The sequence below is a fragment of the Chlorocebus sabaeus genome, chromosome 10, assembly GCF_047675955.1.
Source record: "Chlorocebus sabaeus isolate Y175 chromosome 10, mChlSab1.0.hap1, whole genome shotgun sequence".
Classification (NCBI taxonomy): Eukaryota; Metazoa; Chordata; class Mammalia; order Primates; family Cercopithecidae; genus Chlorocebus; species Chlorocebus sabaeus.
In genome coordinates, this window is record NC_132913.1 from 52,968,425 (window position 1) to 52,988,084 (window position 19,660).

A 19,660-nucleotide genomic window follows, 5' to 3' on the forward strand; every position below is an offset into this window, starting at 1 on the left:
CATGATGCTCTTGTTGCTTCCTGGGCTGTGAGTAATACGGTTCTTTATTTTTGGCCCTGGAGTCTCATGTCTTTTGCCACCATCTGTGAACATTAATAAAATGACTTTAAAAAATTAGGGTAAAATCAGTCCCAGACATGCCAAAAACCTGCCCTCATTCAACCTATATTCTAGACCATAATGTTTCAGTTCTATCGTGATTTCATATTTTTATAAAATTTGAAATCGTCCTTGCTTATTTCTGCTCCTTCTCTCATGATCTCATCAACTAGGCCTTCTACTTATGTTTCATCACCATTATCCCTATGAAATTACATTATCTGTCTTAGAACACATGCCTGTGTATTATAAAATTTCACAGGAAATTAATAAATCTTAAGCAATATGATTTTTTTACAGGACAGTCACTCCTTTAAGGCACGGATGACAATTTAAGTACTAAGAGGCAGAATCGTTTTGTAAAACCATCACTAATGGACTGCTAATGGCAGGAACTTCAGTCATGTGTTTTTGCTAGAGGTCAATACCAATTAGCGATACATTATCAGCAGGATTTCTCTTTCAAAATCATTTATAATATTCAGGTAACTCTTCCCCACCAGCTACTTGCTTTTTAGAGATGAGTTTACAAACTCATTATCGTTGGATTTTTTAGAGATTATGGAGCCAGGGTTAGTTTGTCATGTTAGATCTTCTGATGTGTAAAATACAGCATATTTCAAATGGTTTCTAATGCAAAAGTTATGTCTACCCTCAAGCCATGAAAGTTGTGTACCTTTGCTTCAATACATATTTTTTTCTTTGAAAAATACCCCAGGAAAACAGGTAAAGTGACTAGAAATTATTGAAGAAGAAAGACATGTTGAGCATGAGGCTTCAGGGGAAAACTCTTGAATGTCATCTTATCATTCAGAATTAAAGAAAATATATTTAGGAAATATAAATGCTTACTTATTTAGCCCATTGTTTAATTATTCATTCATTTAGTTTAAACAAACATGTATCTAGTGAATTTTAGTGCCCAGCAGTGTGCTGTACCCTGAGGGTTCCATAGTAAGATATAATCCTTGCAACCCAAGACCTGAGTAGAGGAGAGAGACACACACATACTCACATTTTTATTATCAGTATCGAAGCAAGCATGCTTTGGAAATGTGTAGAAAGAACAGTTACTTCATCCTAGGGAGTCTGTGGAAGGCTTCCTGGTGGTGACATTTAAGCTGAGTCTCAATTTTATTTTTCTAGTACATATTGAGTGATAATTCTATGCCAGACATTGTGCTCACGTAATTATTTTATCCATAGTTTTGAAAATTCTTAGACATTGACTTAGTCCATTTTTGCTGCTGTAACAAAATACCATAAACTGGGTAACTTATAAACAGCAGAAATTTATTTCTCATAGTTCTAGAGGCTGGGAAGTCCAAGTTCAAGGGCACCAGTAGATCTGGTGTCTGTTAAGGGTCCACTTCCTCATAGATGGCACCTCCTTGCTGTGTCCTCATATGGTTGAAGGTGTCACGGTCTCTCTGGGGTCTCTTTATAAAAAGGGCACTAAGGCCAGGCACAGTGGGTCACGCTGGTAATTACAGCAATTTGAGAGGCCGAGGCAGGTGAATCACTTGAGACCAGGAGTTCAAGAACAGCCTGGTCAACATGGTGAAACCCCATCTCTACTAAAAATATAAGAATTAGCTGGGTGTGGTGGCATGCACCTGTAATCCCAGCTTCTTGGAAGGCTGAGGCATGAGAATTGCTTGAACCTGGGAAGTAGAGGCTGCAATGAGCTGAGATTGTGCCACTGCACTTCAGCCTGGGTGACAGAGTGAGACTCTGTCTCAAAAAAATCAAAAATAAATAAATAAAAATGGCACTAATCCCATTCATGAGAGTGCCACCCCCAAAACCTAACAACCTCCCAAATGCTCCACTACCTGATACCATCACCTTGGAGGTTAGAATTTCAACATATAAATTTTGGAAGAACACAAACATTCAGACCATAGCAGATACTGAGAAGATTAAGAAAACTTGAAGTGCATGCCCAATTTTAAAATGTGATCTATTTACAGAAAAATCATAGTTATAGTAAAATTTTCCCTTTGTTTTTGATATTTGCAACCCTCCCAAATCACTCACCGACAGCCAGCTGACAGAGGATACCCAAGTAAACCCAACTGTCCCTCTCCTAGCTGCCCTTATGACCTCTGCTTTAATTCTAATTCTGCAGCCCTGTATCTCCATTTTACTTGTTTGTTTATTTTTGAGACAGGGTTTTACACCTTTCACCTAGGCTGGAGTGCAATGGCAAGATCTCTGCTCACTGCAACCTCTGCCTCCTAGGCTCAAGTGATTTTTCTGCCTCAGCCTTCAGAGTAGCTGTGACTGGCTAATTTTTGTGGGTTTTTTTTTTTTTTTTTTTTTTTTTGATAGAGACAGGGTTTCACCATATTGCCCAGGCTGGTCTCAAACTCGTGAACTCAAGTGATCCACCTGCACTGGCCTCCCAGAGTGCTGGGATAACAGGCGTGAGCCATTGCACCCAGCCTGGATCTTTATTTTAAATGTAGAATTTCAGACATATGGATTCAGTAAAACAGAGTAGATTAAATTCCTCCTTTGTTTTTTAATGACTTATATTTTTATTCAGGATAAGTATAGTAAAGGCTTTTTTAGATTTAATGGCATTTCTTTTTTTTTTTAAGCATGCATCAAGATTTCATCCTTCCCAGAAAGTTAAAAGTTCAAGTGTATGATTTTGGGCCCAGTCTTGCTCTCCAGAATAATTTCCAAGATATTTTAGAATCGTTTTGTTGCTCTTGTTGCTGTTGAGGATTTGTTTTGTTTTGTTTCTTTGTTGTTGTTTTTAAGTGATGTTCTGACCTGGATTATCATGATGTATTAGGCTTGACAGGGTCGCATTGTTGGACCAGATGAAATACTGCTTGGGAAGTCACTGAGCAGGTGGAAAATGCTGTTTAATCCTTGTAACAGGAGAGGCTCATGGTGGTATTGAGAAAATGTAAAACGCAGCAAAACAGGTTAGTAGAGCTGAAGAATAGCAAATGTTTCCTTCTGTCATTGTGTCAGAATGCCTCATGCGGCTTTATTTTGCACTGAGATATTCCATGTCCCCAAAATATTTCTCCGGTGGTGGTAATGAATTGCATTGCCCTCTTGGTTGTAAGAGCGCGGGTATTCTGCTGAGGAGCCATATGGTTCCCATTTATTTTAATGTGTCTTTGACATCAGGAGAATTGCTGAGACAGCAGAGGGAAGTGCTTACACCTTGAACTGCAGCCAGAACTGTGATTATTTATGTTTAGTAACGACTACCTTTTTTTTCTCAATAAAAAATGATATAATCTGAAGATGTTATTCATGTTGCGATTTTAATAACACTAGAGTATAGGTTTATATATTTTGGAAATAACTGTTACTTTAGTGGCAGTGAAATTTGTTTCTTAAGCATGAAGTTTTAGTGTTTAATTGCACATATGAGAGATTAAGGAAACAAGCTGGGAAGTAGGTAGTACTTGTTTTCTCCCCGATAATAAAGGAACACACTTTTTATTTGGTTTAACAGCATCACCAAGATAGTACTCTGCGTATGTAATGCTTTCCATCTGTGGTTCATGAGATTTTTTACAAATGTAATTATTTCTTATAATATTCCTGTGAAGTAGACAAACATAATTCTGAAAATATTAATGGAGAAACTAAGAAATGCAATGCTCATTAATGTAACTTGTATAATGGATTTTAGCAAGTATTAAAATTCAGATTTTAAATCGATTACGTTATCTGACAATTTATTATTTTCCAGACATTGGGACAGGAAAATATTTTCTCTAATTCATTAGCAATATGACATGCTTACAATAAAAAAAAAAACACCCTTTAAAAATGAAAAGGCAGATGCCTTAATAATGTATATTCCATATGTAAATGTTAATATTGGCTGTGTGGAAATCTTTAAAAATTCCCTGGAAAATATCATGTTATCTAGAAAAATGTAGATAGTGTGGAAAGAGAAAGGAGCTGATAACATTGATCAAAATTCTGTAAAATGGTTCTCAACAGTAATAACGTCAAGTGCTAGCTGAGTACACATAGTCCCTGACTCCTTAATGCTGGTTGGACTTATGTTTTTTGATTTTACAGTGGTGAGGAAGCAGTAGGCATTCAGTAGAAACCGTACTTTGAGTACCCATACAACCATTTTGTTTTTCACTTTCAGTACAGTATTCAGTAAATTACGTAAGATAGTCAATGCTTTGTTATAAATAGGCTTTTCATTAGATGACTTGGACCCCTGTAGGCTGACGTAAGGTATTCTGAGCATGTGTAAGTTAGGCTAGGCTAAGTTATGATGTTCTGTAGGTTAGGTGTATTAAATGTATTTTGACTTACAATATTTTCAACTTATGATGGGTTTCTTGGAAAGTAACTCCATTGAAAGTTAAAAAGGAGCATCTGTGTATTATATAGAATGGGGGAAAAATCCTAATTTTTGGTCTGCTTTGGTTAGATCTGAGCAAAATTCAATGCCTATATTCAGCAAAACATTAATATTATGTTGTGTTTTCAGTATTTTTCTCTTGGATTTTTATATATAAATTTTTAAAGTGATTTGTTGTATAAGAACAAAATCGAACCAAAATGAAGACTGATTGTCAAATGTAGAATTGGAACACCAAAATTCATGAAGCCTAGTGCTATAAATTTGATTTATTGATGCAAAAGGAAAATCATATATCTAAATTAAAATAAAAATTAGTAGATCACTCAGTGGTACAATTTTACATATAATTTAATCTAAACTTTTAGTTTAACAATTCATCATCCCCAAAATTAATTGCATTTTATGTTGATGGCTAGGGCATTCTGCAGTTACATTATATTTTCAGTAGGTTATTAGTTTTATGTAAGCAGGAGGATCGGTGCTAAGTCAATTAGATATAAAAATTATTTATAAAAGACAAAATACTTAAAAAAATTTTTTTTTTGCTTTCTTGATCTGCAATCCAATGCTCTACCTTTGAGCTATACCCCCTCTTAAATTTTTGTTTTTTTAATTTCAAGTTTATAACTTTAAAATATAGTATGTCTTGCTTTTGTCCTAGCAAACAAAGTGCCATTTTGTTGTTGTTGTTGTTGTTGTTGTTGTTGTTGTTGTTGTTGTTTTGTAGCTCACTCACAAGAATTAGGGGGGAAGAGGAAAGGGCATCCTTAAAAAATAAAATGTGTGGATGAACAATTGCTAGTTTTGCAAAGTGATCACCTTTTGTGAGTTAATCATATTAATTATTTATGACATGAAGGCTGGAAGGTCAAAGTGTGTATTAAATTTTCATATGCAGCTTTCAGAATTTACATCAAAATCTTGGGCAATAAACCTTACTTTTTTCCAACCTGAGAATTTTCAGTAGATGAGCACTCGATCAAACCAACCCTATGAAGTCAAATTCAGCTTGCAGAGAGCTGAACAGCCTGGGCTGTGCCTGTCAGCAGAGACTGGGAGGAGAGCTGGTTCCCTTCATGCATATCTCTTGCTTGCTTGTGTGGACGTAACCGACAGACTGAATGGATGACGACGTGATATGCATGTTCATGATCCAAAACAAAGCTTTAGTCAATCAGCTTCAAGGGTCATCTTTTTATATTATTTCTGTTCTTGCTATTTTGTTCTTGTTGTTTAAATGCGTATGCAGTATTTGCACATATCTTGATAGAATACTTATTATGTCACTTAGTCTTATATGAGAGGATTTTCTTCTTTGTAAACTAGCAATTTAAACAAAAGAGTCTTGTCTTGAATTATTTCACTCAGACGCTGCAATGCGCAAAAGACATTATTAGTCTTGAGGGTAATCCATTGTGAATATTTTCAATTTAATATAGGAATGGGAAATATTTACAGCTAAATGGATAAAGTACCTAATCCTATCTATGAATTATAAACCTAGTTCTCCTCTACCAAAGGATTGATATCAGAATGACAACTGGTTCTTATATGTGTCTATCATGTTTTATATAGTCTACTTGCTGCTTTACTAATACATAATTTGGTTGGTTGGTTAGAAACAGGGAAGAGTGGCATTTAAGAGCTGAGGAGAGACATGTATTACAATTTTAATAACATTTAGAGCTATTAGTCGTAATACAGGGAACCGCATATATCAGCAAGAAATAGACTTGGACTAAAAACGATGAGCATCACCTAAGTGGAGGCTACTTTTTTTTTATTTTTATTTTTGAATTCTACTTTCATAGTAATAAGCAATAGTAAAAAAGGAAAAAAATAAGACCCCTGACTTGTTGTCCATTTGGTACATTAAGATACTTTTTTACATTTACTGCCTCTGTTTCAGTTCGGATTATTCTTCTGGGAAGAAAAACAACTTAATTCCAAAACATTGGATAATTAAAAACATTTCCCTATATCATGCCCGTTGTTTAAGGTGGGTTTTTTTTCTTTTGTTTGTGATTGTTAGTATGTGTTTTAAACTCTTTATAATTGAATGTAAAATAACAGATCAGCTTATATTACATACTTAAGGTAATTTGGATTTTGTTCATGGTTAGAAAGAAAATAGTCCCAATTAGTCTTTATTTTCATTTTGCCTCTCATTCATCCATGATACTTCTTTAGTATAAGTCTTTTGGAGTTTTATCCACTTAAACAATGTATTACTCAATACCTTATTTCAGCAAATTAAATTTAAAAAGATGACTGGGGCAAGTATATTCAGGAAACGAGAATGTGACTGGAATAAAAAGGGACAATTAGAACAAGGAAAGATTACTTTTAATAAACTAGATTTCATTTTCAAAGGAATTATTGCTATAGTTCTTAGTTGCTAGACCCATTTTTACTCCTTGTGGTTAAGACTTGAGATCATGTAGGTGACACAATTATCAGGAGAAGCCAACCTTGGCAATCATGTCAAGTTGGAGAAGATTTGAGCATATGATCACAGGAAATTTACAGAAGTCATTTGTAAATGTTAAGTTAATCTTAATAACTTCAATCATTGCAAATTGATTTCATATTCAATCTGTTATACTAATTTCTATATGAAATAATTTCTGATGAAACTGGATCTTCTGTTTATAAGCTAAACTTCCTGGTTTGATAACAGATTTAATCTTGATTTGTTCTTCAAAAGGTAAGAAGCAACACACACATCACACATCTTCAGAGCCCCTGATCAATTTGGTCTGTATGATTTAAAAACACAAATTTTCATTGCCCAGTGCTTACCAAGAAAAACAAGTTGATTTCAGCAATCTCACTTCGCTTCTACTAAGTTTCATCTAAATAAATAAATTCAAAACCATAGACTTGCAAATTATCTGGCATTTTCCTTTTGATCAGCTTAAGAGAGATAAGTTTAGTATTGACTTTAGACCCAAATGGTAGAATTAATATCTTCCACAATTCTCCTCTCGTTTAGCATGAAACTAGTCCGTAACTTTTCAACCTCCATGTGCCAAACTTTGTGCCAAAATACATAACTCTGTTTACTGCTTTTTGCCTTTCTAGCAGGACTTTGCTGATAGGTGTTGACACAAAAAACAACAAGTGTACTTAAAAAGGATGACCAGCTCGTTGCTCAAGCATTCGCTCCAGAGTGGTTGCCCTGTGGTGGAATTGGTGGTCCAGAACCTGATCTTCAATTTTACAGGCCCAGATGTGTGATTGTCTGTGTGCATGCAGAAATGGCCAAACTCAAGTGGAATGATACACTAATAATGTTCACAAATAGCTAAAGCACAAATCAGAAAGCAAATTTGATTATTTTCAATAAGAAATAAAGTTGACAAGTCAGGCAGATAATCTGGTAAACTTGAAGATTTATTCCATACCATATAAACAGATTGGTTTGTGAGTGTGGAAAGAGCAAAATCGGTTGAATTTTCCTAGAGCCTAGTGTGAATGAGCTGTGATACTTGATATACTCATCTCCTGTAGGGTATCAGAATATTCAGAATATTTATTTCATCGGAGTACTTGCTTCCCTGGATGATACTGCAAACATACTGAATAATTCTTAGTTTTTGGTTTCTATTTTTAATCGGCTCTTTTCACGAGTTCTTTATATAATTTATATACAGATTATTTTATGTGTCTATATTCTTACCCTGGCATTGTGGATTAGTCAGTGTTCCAATTCTTTTCTCCATTCATTTTGAAAGCTTTTTTTTTTGTTTCTTTGTTTTGTTTATTCGTTTTTTTATTTGTTTGTTTTTGTCTGTTTGTTTGTGTTTTGAGACAGAGTTTTACTCTGTCACTCAGGCTGGAGGGCAGTGGCGTGATCTCAGCTCACTGCAAGCTCCGCCTCCCAGTTTCAAGAGATTCTCCTGCTCAGCCTCCCGAGTAGCTGGGATGACAGGCACCCACCACCACGCCTGGCTAATTTTTATATTTTTAGTAGACACAGGGTTTCACCATGCTGGCCAGGCTGGTGTTGAACTCCCGACCTCAGGTGATCCACCTGCCTCAGCCTCTCAAAGTGCTGGGATTACAGGTGTGAGCTACTGCGCCTAGCCTGAAAGCATTCTTTCAAGGATAGGTAGCTTGGCAGGACACGGTGGCTCACGCCTGTAATCCCAGCACTTTGGGAGGCTGAGGCAGGTGGATCACGAGGTCAGGAGATCAAGACCATCCTGGCTAACACGGTGAAATCCTGTCTCTACTCAAAATACAAAAAAATTAGCTGGGCATGGTGGCGGGCACCTGTAGTCCCAGCTACTCGGGAGGCTGAGGCAGGAGGATGGCATGAACCCGGAGGTGGAGCTTGCAGTGAGCTGAGATCGCCCCACTGCACTCCAGCCTGGGTGGAAGAGCGAGACTCACTCTCAAAAAAAAAAAAAAAGGTAGCTTCTAAAGATAGTGAATATCAGTAACTGTGTGTTTATTCCTTTAATTTATAAAGATCAATATTATCTCTACTATATCTAAACATTTTATAGTAACACGAATATGGCCAGATGTGCTGAACATAATGGTGTGCCCAAGACCTGGGCAGTGTATACAGTAGTGTTGCATTTAGATACTGTTGCTTCAGGCTGGTGCTATAGTTAGGATAAAAGAAAAGGAGCTGAAAGACACTTCAAAAATAGTGTCAAAGCTGGGCACGGTGGCTCACACCTGTAATCCCAGCACTTTGGGAGGCTGAGGCGGGCAGATCATAAGATCAGGAGATTGAGATCATCCTGGCCACCATGGTGAAGCCCCCTCTCTACTAAAATAGAAAAAATTAGCAAAGTGTGGTGGTGCGCGTCTGTAGTCCCAGCTACGTGGGAGACTGAGCCAGGGGAATCGCTTGAACCCAGGAGGCAGAAGTGCAGTGAGTTGAGATCACGCCACTACACTCTAGCCTGGTGACAGAGCAAGACTACATCTCAAAAAAAAAAAAAAAAAAAAATGGTGTCACGTATGAAAACAGACTAATTATTTTTATTCATTTATTTATTTAAACTGGAGTCTCACTCTCTCACCCAGACTGGAGTGCAGTATTGTAATCTCGGCTCCCCACAACCTCTGCCTCCTGGGCTCAAGTGATTATCATGCCTCAGCCTCCCGAGTAGCTGGGACTACAGGCACGCACCACCACACCCGGCTAAGTTTTTGTATTTTTGACACAGATGGGGTTTCACCATGTTGCTCAGGCTGATCTCGAACTCCTGAGCTTGAAGGATCCACCTGCCTCAGCCTCCCAAAATGCTGGGATTACAGGCATGAGCCACTGCGCCTGCCAAAAACAGACTAATTTTCAAAGCTCTCATGAAAGCCACATTCTCCTCCCTCCTTTTCTTGCTCTTGACCCTTGCTATAGTAAAGCCAATACTGAACTCTGTAGAGACACAAAGTAGAGCTTAGTCTTCTTGGAAAGGGCAGCAATTACTAGGTAGGTATATCAGGGAGGTTTCAGATTCCCTACGGGAGACGTGCTGAGTGAATTTAGTCTGCTTCTCCCAGGCTCAAAGGGCAGAGACTCATTTTTATGACTTCATTTTGTGATGTTAGTCACATTGAGGCCTGGAGGCAGGAGACAGCCCATAAAGGCTCATGTTAGTCCTCTGATTCAATCATCTGAAGAGAGACTTGGGTGGCTCTTAACTTCAGGAAAGCCACACTTAAAATATGCCCTATAAGGCTGATCTTGTAGTATTTCGAAGACTTCCTTTTAGATAGATTCCATAGACTTTTGAAAAATTGTTATCACAATTTTATGTAGAATATGCAAATGCTAAAGTAAACATAAGCACATGTTTGAATTATAAACCCTAATAGATAGGAGGAAGCACTATTCCTAATTCCTCTTGACAGTGTCAGCACTGCCAGGGGCTCAGCTGAAGGCCTTCTGCTCCCTGACACTGTTGTCTTCAAGGCCTTAGAAAATCACCTCCGAACTCTGGCTTTTTGGGAAAAGGTAATTTAGCTTTTCTGGGAAAGCATGGTACAAAAGATTCATCCAGAAGGAGGAATAATTCTTTTTTTTTTTTTTTTTTTTTTTGAGACGGATTATTGCTCTGTCACCCAGGCTGGAGTGCAGTGGCGCCATCTCTGCTCACTGTAAGCTCCACCTCCCGGGTTCACGCCATTCTCCTGCCTCAGCCTCCCAAGTAGCTGGGACTACAGGCACCTGCCACTATGTCCAGCGAATTTTTTGTATTTTCAGTAGAGACGGGGTTTCACCGTGTTGGCCAGGATGGTCTCAATCTCCTGACCTCATGATTCGCCCACCTCGGCCTCCCAGAGCGAAGAATTCTTATAATCTAAAACTGCAGATGGAGATCTAAATACATTTGGAAAGGAAATTTGTTGAGAGTGCCACCAATTGTCTAAAAAGTAAGTAATAAAATTACCAGATGTGACTGGGCATGGTGGCTAACACCTATAATCCCAGAACTTTGGGAGGCCGAGGTGGGTGGATCACCTGAGGTCAGGACTTCGAGAACAACCTGGCCAACATGGTGAAACCCTGTCTTTACCAAAAATACAAAAATTAGCTGGGCATGGTGGCAGACACCTGTAATCCCAGCTACTCAGGAGGCCGAGGAAGGAGAATCGTTTGAACCCAGGAGGCAGAGGTTGCAGTGAGCCGAGATCATGCCACTGCACTCCAAGCTGGGCAACAAGAGCGAACCTCTGTCACACACACACACACACACACATGCACACACACACACACACAATTACCAGAGGTGTGTATAATAATTGTTTTAAATGAGTACATTCAAACCTTTTTCCTTATCTATAAATTTATGACCTTGAACAATAATGCCTTTAGGGCATCATTTTTATGATATCAAGAGCAAAAAAGATATAAAGTTATCATCACAAAACCAGAAGCTCTAGCCTGCTGTAAGGGGTGATGTATGAGGTTGTCAGATTTGATAGCAGATTGCTGGGCAGATTGTTAAATTTGCCTTCTCTGGTGATCTTTTACATTTTGACAAATTCTTCCTTGTTTTAAGATGATTTAAACATATGGTTATGAAACAGATCAGAACTTTTAAATCAAATTGAAAGTTTACTGCCTGGAGTACAGGTGTGTTACAGTGAATATATACATAAATAAATGGAAAAGTACGCACAAGTTGGAAAGCATTCCCTTTCTGGCAATATCTTCTGGAGAAGCAAAACAGTGGAGAAGAGGAAAGTTGGGAAAGCCGAATTTCTGTGCTAAGGTTGTAATTCTCTTACTCTCTAATCTTCTGAGTCTCTTCATTATGTCTGAGTTTCTCACCACTGGAATGGAAGCTTCACAAAGGCAGGGATCATCATCTGTGTATTTATTTATTTATTCTTTTTATTTTTGGAGACACAGTCTCTCTCTGTTGCCCAGGCTGGAGTGCAGTGGTGTGATTTCGGCTCACTGCAACCTCCACCTCCTAGGTTCCAGCAATTCTCCTGCCTCAGTCTCCTGAGTAGCTGGGATTACAGGCGTGCACCACCCTGCCTGGTTACTTTTTGTATTTTTAGTAGAGATGGGATTTCACCATGTTGGCCAGGATGGTCTCGATTTCCTGACCTCAGATGATCCGCCTGTCTTGGCCCCCCAAAATGCTGGGATTACAGGCATGAGCTGCACCCGGAATCATCTGTGTTTTTAACTGATGTATCCCAATCATCTAGAAAGTGGCTAGCACATCGTAGGCTCTCAATTTATACTTACTGATTAAACAAATCCATAAAATGGTATTAATCATAGCAGCCTCTATATATTTGGCTTGAATGTTTCATGGGGGAAAAATGAGACAAAGGAGCTTGAACTTCCTTGGAAGAAGATTTTTACATATATCCAATTAGACTCAATTTTTTTTTCGTCGCTTACACAGCCTTCCAAATCAAAATCATCTTGAAGCCAGCAGCAGTTGACGTCTTCCAGAGGTAGTATGATGCCAAATCTCAGCCTTGCTCACCTCCCTTAGTATGGCCTCAGCTGTATGCTGAAATATGGTAGTGAAAAGACTGGGCTCTGAATAAAAGATCCCAGTTTTTTCATTAGTTGTATGACCCTGGCCATGTTTTTTAACCTTTGGTAATTTGGTTTCCTAACAATGGGGACATGAGTAATATCAACCAGGGAGTTCTAAGGATAAAATGAGATAATTCATGTAAAGTTGCCTGCATAGTACAGCACATGGGAAGCACTCCATAAATGTTAAATTATAGCATTTTGCCATCTGAGGATTTCTTCTAAGTTCATTTTCTTCTGTTCATTTTTCTGTTTGAGCACTTGTGTCAGTTTCCTTGGGCTGCCATAAAAATGATGGCAAACAAGATGGCTTACAACAGCAGAAATTGCTCACAGTTCTGGAGGCTAGATGACCAAGGTGTTGGCAGGGCCAGGGTCCCTCTGAAAGCTTTGGGAAAGGATCTTCCTTTGCGTATTTCAGTTTCTGGAGCCCCCGACATTCTTGACTTGTGGTGGAGAATCCCCATCTCTGCATCAGTCTTCACACGGTGTTCTTCCTGTGTCTCTTCACATCGTCTTCCCTCTATGCGTGTCTGTGTCCAAGTTTTAACTTTTATAAACACACCAGTCATCTTGGATTAGGGCCCACCCTAGTGACCTCATTTTAATTTGTTTACTTCTGTAAAGTCTCCATTTCCAAAAGAGACTACATTCTGAGGTACTCGGGATTAAAACTTTAGCGTATTTGATGGCGAGGGACAAAATTCAACCCCTAATAGAAAAGCAAACACGAAAAAAACAATGAACTGAGGAGAATTCCTCAGCTAGCAAAATAATAGCATGATTCTTTCTTCTCAACTAAGCGTGCCTTTCCTTCCCCAGCGGGGGTGGATCATATAATTTGGCAGCAAATTAGGAGCTTTCAGGTTTAGGCTTACCTGTCTCACTAACAGTCTACATCAAAAAAAGTCACTCAAATTCTACAGACCTGGGTTACTTCAATGTAAAATGAAGGGATTGAACCAGATGATTCTACCATGTCTTCTAATTTCAAAAGGTCATGTTTACAAAGTGTGGCCCTCTTTTTCTCAACTGCAGTCAGTGTCTACCTCTCCTGGATTCTCTGTGCATCTTGATGTTCCTGTAACTAGTAATAAAGGCTCCCATCATTACTACAAAAAAATCAATATGTTAGATAATTGATATGTTAATTAGTTTGATTGAGCAGTTTCACAATGCATACATATATCAAAGCATCACGCTGAGCATCATAAATATATATAATTTTTATTCATCAATTAAAAAATAAATAAGAAGGGCCAGGTGCAGTGGCTTACACCTGTAATCCCAGCACTTTGGGAGGCCAAGGTGGGCAGATCACGAGGTCAGGAGATCGAGACCATCCTGGCTAACACAGTGAAACCCCGTCTCTACTAAAAATACAATAAAAATTAGCCAGGTGTGGTGGTGGGTGCCTGTAGGCCTAGCTACTCGGGAGGCTGAGACAGGAGAATGGCGTGACCCTGGGAGGCGGAGCTTGCAGTGAGCCGAGATTGTGCTACTGCACTCCAGCCTGGGTGACAGAGCGAGACTCCGTCTCAAAAAAATAAAAAATAAATAAATAAATACATAAATAAGAAGAAGAATAAGTAGTTCTGATATATCTCAGGCAATTTCATTTGTCCCAATGTATACTTACATTAGAATCCCATTGTTGGCCGGGCGCGGTGGCTCAAGCCTGTAATCCCAGCACTTTGGGAGGCCGAGACGGGCGGATCACGAGGTCAGGAGATCGAGACCATCCTGGCTAACACAGTGAAACCCCGTCTCTACTAAAAACACAAAAAACTAGCCGGGTGAGGTGGCGGGCGCCTGTAGTCCCCGCTACTCGGGAGGCTGAGGCAGGAGAATGGCGTGAACCCGGGAGGCGGAGTTTGCAGTGAGCCGAGATTGCGCCACTGCACTCCAGCCCGGGCGACAGAGCAAGACTCCGTCTCAAAAAAAAAAAAAAAAAAAAAAAAAAAAAAAAAAAAAAAAAAAAAAAAGAATCCCATTGTTCATAATGCTATTTAATGAGAACACTGATCTTTTCCAATGAAAGTTTTATTAGATTTAGATTGATAAAATATCTAAATAGTGCCAGTGAGCCTTTTTGTGTGTGTTTTTATTGCTTTTTGAAATTTTCTAAAATTTGTAGACATTTAATGTCAAACACCCTCCACATAGAAATAAGATCCGAGGTATGAGGGTTTGTACTATGTGTCTTTTTTGATTATAGTGTAATACAACTTCTGTGAAAGTCATAAAAGCAAAATTCAAAGGATTAGAGGAAATGAGAAATTACAGTTGTCTCCGGTTATCTGCAGTTTTGATTTCCCCAGTTTCAGTTATCTGTGGTCAAGTGCAATCCAAAAATATTAAATGAAAATATCCTGAAATAAAGCATTTTTAGTTTTAAATTGCAGGCTGTTGGGAATAGTGTGATGAAATCTCACACTGTCCCATTCCCGTTCCCCAAGGCTTTGAATCTTCTCTTTGTCCAGCACATCAGTGCTGTCTATGCTACTGGCCTGTTAGTTACCTAGTAGCCATCTCGGTTATCAGATCAACTGCCATGGGTATCCCAGTGCTTATGTTCAAGGAACCCTTATTTTACCTAATAATACCCCAAAGCACAAGAGTAGTGATGCTTTTATATCATTATAATTGCTTTATTTTACTATTAGTTATTATAATTAATTTCTTACTGTGCCTTATCTTATGTATGTATGTATAGAAAAAAACATAGTATATATATGGCTCAATACTCTCTGTGATTTCAGGCATCCACAGGAGGTCTGAGAACATATCCTCTTAAGATAAGTGGGGACTACTATACATGCTGCCACAGATTCACAGACTATTGACAGAACTTTCCTGAAAGTTTGCTTAGAGTATCATTTACTTAAAAGTACAGACCTCCATTGTACTTAAAAGTCTACTCTGCCGCAGCTAGAAGAAAATTTAAGAAAGAAAATAAGAACTCTATGCAACTCTGGGATGTAATAGTTTTAGAGTGCCGTAGCCAACAAGGGTCGACCATAGATAGATTCAAGATCACCAAATGGCATTTTCTTGGCCTTGTCTGAAAACTGCTGCCCCAAGTGTTCACAGGATTGTTTCTTTCTCTTTCAGCTTCCTCCATTCTCAAAAGGGAGAAGCGGCTGAGGACAAAGAATGTACATTTTAGTTGTGTCACCGTGTACTACTTCACCAGGAGGCAAGGCTTCACAAGTGTACCCAGTCAAGGGGGCAGCACCCTGGGGATGTCCAGCCGCCATAACAGCGTGCGCCAGTATACTCTTGGCGAGTTTGCAAGGGAGCAGGAGAGGCTCCATCGGGAGATGTTGAGAGAACACCTTAGGGAGGAAAAACTGAACTCCTTAAAACTAAAGGTAAAAAACAAACTCATTTTCTGCAAAGTCTCATATCCTTACAGCAATTTGATTGAGTTAACCATTTTCATATTTATAATCACGAACCAAACTGGGCATTTTACATAACAGACTGCTTGCTGATATTTTTTTTAAAGCAAAACAATGTAGTCTGTTTACTGAAAGCAATGTGGGAAACTTATCTGACATCATTTATTCATTCATTCCACCAATATTTGCTATTGAATATTGTGAGATCATATACCCTGTTCTTGGGCTAGGGCTAGTAGGTGACCAAAAACAGATGTGGTTCTCTCTCTATAGGAACTCACAGAATAATAGAAAAGAAAAATATTAAAGTGCTAAACAAAATAAAAGCACAACTTTATCGAGCGCAATGTAGAAGAGTTGCAAGGTATTAGGAAAGTTTATAACAGGAAATTGATGTGGTCAAGGGAGTCAAGGAAAGCTTTCTCAAGGAAATGAAATGAAAATCTGAAGAGGCGACTAGGTGAAGAGGATTGGCAAGAGCATTTCAGATATCAGGAAAAGCCAGAGCTACTGTATTAGTCTGTTTTCACGCTGCTGATAAAGACACACCCAGGACTAGGTAATTTATAAAGAAAAAGATTTAGTGAACTCAGTTACACATGGCTGGGGAGGCCTCACAATCATGGCGGAAGACAAAAGGCACTTATTACATGGTGGCGGCAAGAGAGAAAGTGAGAGCCAAGTGCAAAAGGAAACCCCTTATAAAACCATCAGATCTCATGAGACTTATCACTACCATGAGAACGCTATGGGGGAAGTGCCCCCAGGATTCAGTTATCCCCCACTGGGTCCCTCTGACAACACATGGGAATTATGGGAGTTACAATCCAAGATGAGATTTGGGTGAGGACACAGCCAAACCATATCAGCTACCTTCTGCCAGGAGGGAGCGCAGTGAGTCCACAACGACTTGTGTGGCTGGAGCAGAGGCAAGAAGAGTGAAGTAACATGAAGGAGGCAGGAATGGGGCTTTGTAAACCACATTAAGGTATTTTTTCCTCTTCTTCCTAAGGCCATCAAAAGTCATCAAGAGTTTTAAGCTGAGTTGGAGTGGCAGGATATGATCCAGCTCATGAAATGGTGGGAGAAAAAGTTGTGGGTAGGGTAAGCAGTGTTGAGAGGGGATGGAATATATGAAATTAGACCAGTTAGAAAGCTATTACCACAGTCCGGGAGAGAGGTGACAGTAGGTTATATTAGACTGGTAGGGGAGTCGAAGAGGGATGAATAGAGGGAGAAATTTAGCAAACAAAATCAACAGTGTTTGATGACAGGTTGGATTTAGGAGGAAAAGAAGGAGATTATCAGGAATGACCCCTAAATTTCTGGCTTGCAAAACTGAATGGGTTGTAGGTGATAATACTGTTTTGCTATGACAGGGAACACAGGAAGGGGACAGGCTGAGGGTGGGATGTGGAAAGTGAGAGTGAGATCATTTTTGGACATACTGAGTTGGAGGGGCTTTTGAGTTACCAAGAGATGGCAGGAAGGTATCCAAGTGGAGAAATTTATTTTTGTGCCACTTTAGAGATTAAATGGGGAGAAATATGACACTGAAAACATCTTTTGTCAGCTAAAGACACTTTTCCATTGGATTATCACCTTATCAATTCATAGGAAATATTTTTCCATCATTATCTAATGACAACGAAAATCTTTCTTAGGTAATCCAGGGTACTTAACATAAATGGTCATTTGTTAAGTACCTGAAGCACCATAAGCACAGCTGGGTTAGTGTTACTTTTAGTTTTCAGAATAAAGTCAGTCAACAGGGGTGTGATGTGTATTTCAAAGCATCTTGTTTTTATGTACTTTGCAATGTATGTATGTGCCATGTTCCCAATTGCATGGCAAAGCAGTCACTTAAATTAAGCTGGATACAAGCTAGCTTAGAGCATGTCTCTTATTTTCTTTGGTAGTATTTTTTGGCAGGTTTCACTGAAAGTCTCGGGTCTCATTAAAAGTTTTGTCGGTAGCAATCCACTATTATTGTTGTTGTTTTTTATGCTTGCTCTGTGTGTAGCTTAATTTAGTAAAAATTCTCAGATTTGCTTCTCTTCTGAAATCCACGCTCCGCCTTTGTCACCCACAGCAAACCAACTCTACTTTCTAACCAAAGAGTGAAGTTGTTCTCCAAATTCAAGTATTTGTAGCACAATAGTAATGGCTGCCAATTATTAAGTTATTTTTATTTGCCAAGTACTTTATGCCCTTGATTTAATGTAATTCTCAGGAAGACCCCATGGAATAGGTAAATTATTAGAACATGTTTACAACTGAGAAAAAAAAGAAGCACAGAGATGTGAAGTAACTGGCTCATCCAAATAGAAAACAGATTATATTATCTTATTACTTCCTATTCTTTAATTAATTAATTAGCTCCTATAGGCATTGAGAAAGACAATCTTTGTACCTATGGGGAGTCATCCTGTCTGGGGTTTGGTACTGTGTACAGTGGTTTTTAACAGTTGGGGGACTGACTTGCTATCTGAGAACCAAAAGTTTTATTGTGGTGAACTTTGAGGCACGTGGTACATGTGATAAGTGTTAGGGGAAGCCACAAACCTACAGCAACCTTCCCCCATGTGCTATGTACTATAATTTGTATCCAGCTACTTTCATACATTTTTTTTTTTAAACAAGCTGAATGAGAAAAGAAGGCACAAAAAGACCACTCTATTACTAATTTGTTTTTTAAAATTCTGCTTAGTGTTAGATGTTGGAGAGGGAATCATCTGAGCGAGTGTCAGGTCTCGGTTTGTTATTGGTAAGTGAAAACACAGTTTTCCCCTTTGGTGAAATGTAAACAAAAGGCATTTGGTTATCATCACTACTTCCAAATAAATGCCAACCTAAAAGATGAGATTTTTAGATCATCCAATCTTAACCTCACTGTGTTTAAAGTATTCAGAAACACATGTCACACAAAGCTAAATGATCATAGCAATGATCTTTTAACAATAAGCTTTTTAAAACTCTGAGGAGAATTAATGGAGAAAAACTTGTGTATATTTTCACTGTAATTCCTCTAGTATATGAACTTTTATGATTTTAAAAATATTATTGACCATGGTTTAGCTATCCAAAGTCAGCTACCCCAAAACATAGCTATTCAAAAATTTCACTCTGATACTTGAAATTTCACTTTTAATGTGATATTTGTTTGAAATATAAACACCTCTGGTGTAACTAACAAAATATAGATGCCCCTCAATTTGTGGCGGAATTACCTCCTGATAAACCCATTGTAAATTTAAAATATCATTAAGTTGAAAATGCATTTAATACACCCAACCTACTGAATATCATGGCTTAACCTAGCCCACCTTAAACATGCTCAGAACACTTAAGTTGGCCTACCGGGCAGGAAGATCATCTGGCCACACAGTTTGCCATGGGGTAGCAGTTGTTCATCCTCATGATTGCATGGCTGAAAATACCCTGCATTGCACGAGGGTATTGCTAGCCCAGCAAAAGATCAAAATTCAAAATTCAAAGACTAGTTTCTACTGAATGTATACTGCTTTTGCACTATCATAAAAATCATAAAAAGCTAAACCATCGTAAACCAGGGACCCTTTGTAAATGTGGCTAAATTGATTTCATTATTTTGACTGGAGCAGCAGAAGGGTCATTGGTACGGAAGAGAATTCCAAAAGGAAAAGTAAGCATTGTTAAAGACAAACTTTGCTCACTGTGAGTTGGCCTGAGTGGGTCCTTTGTGAGTGGCAGTGAATTGCCTGCTGAATAAGGAGAGAGGAA

General features: G+C 38.5%; 1 protein-coding gene across 4 annotated transcripts in view; it reads left to right on the forward strand.

The window, feature by feature from the left end:
* CSRNP3 (cysteine and serine rich nuclear protein 3) overlaps positions 1 to 19,660 on the forward strand; it is a 219,676-nt gene that overhangs the window by 173,403 nt on the left and 26,613 nt on the right. For all 4 annotated transcript variants that reach the window (XM_038001989.2, XM_007965215.3, XM_038001990.2 and 1 more), the window contains one exon: positions 15,609 to 15,868. In XM_038001989.2, coding sequence (XP_037857917.1) covers positions 15,609 to 15,868 — 260 coding nt within the window. The remainder of the gene's footprint in view (positions 1 to 15,608; positions 15,869 to 19,660) is intronic.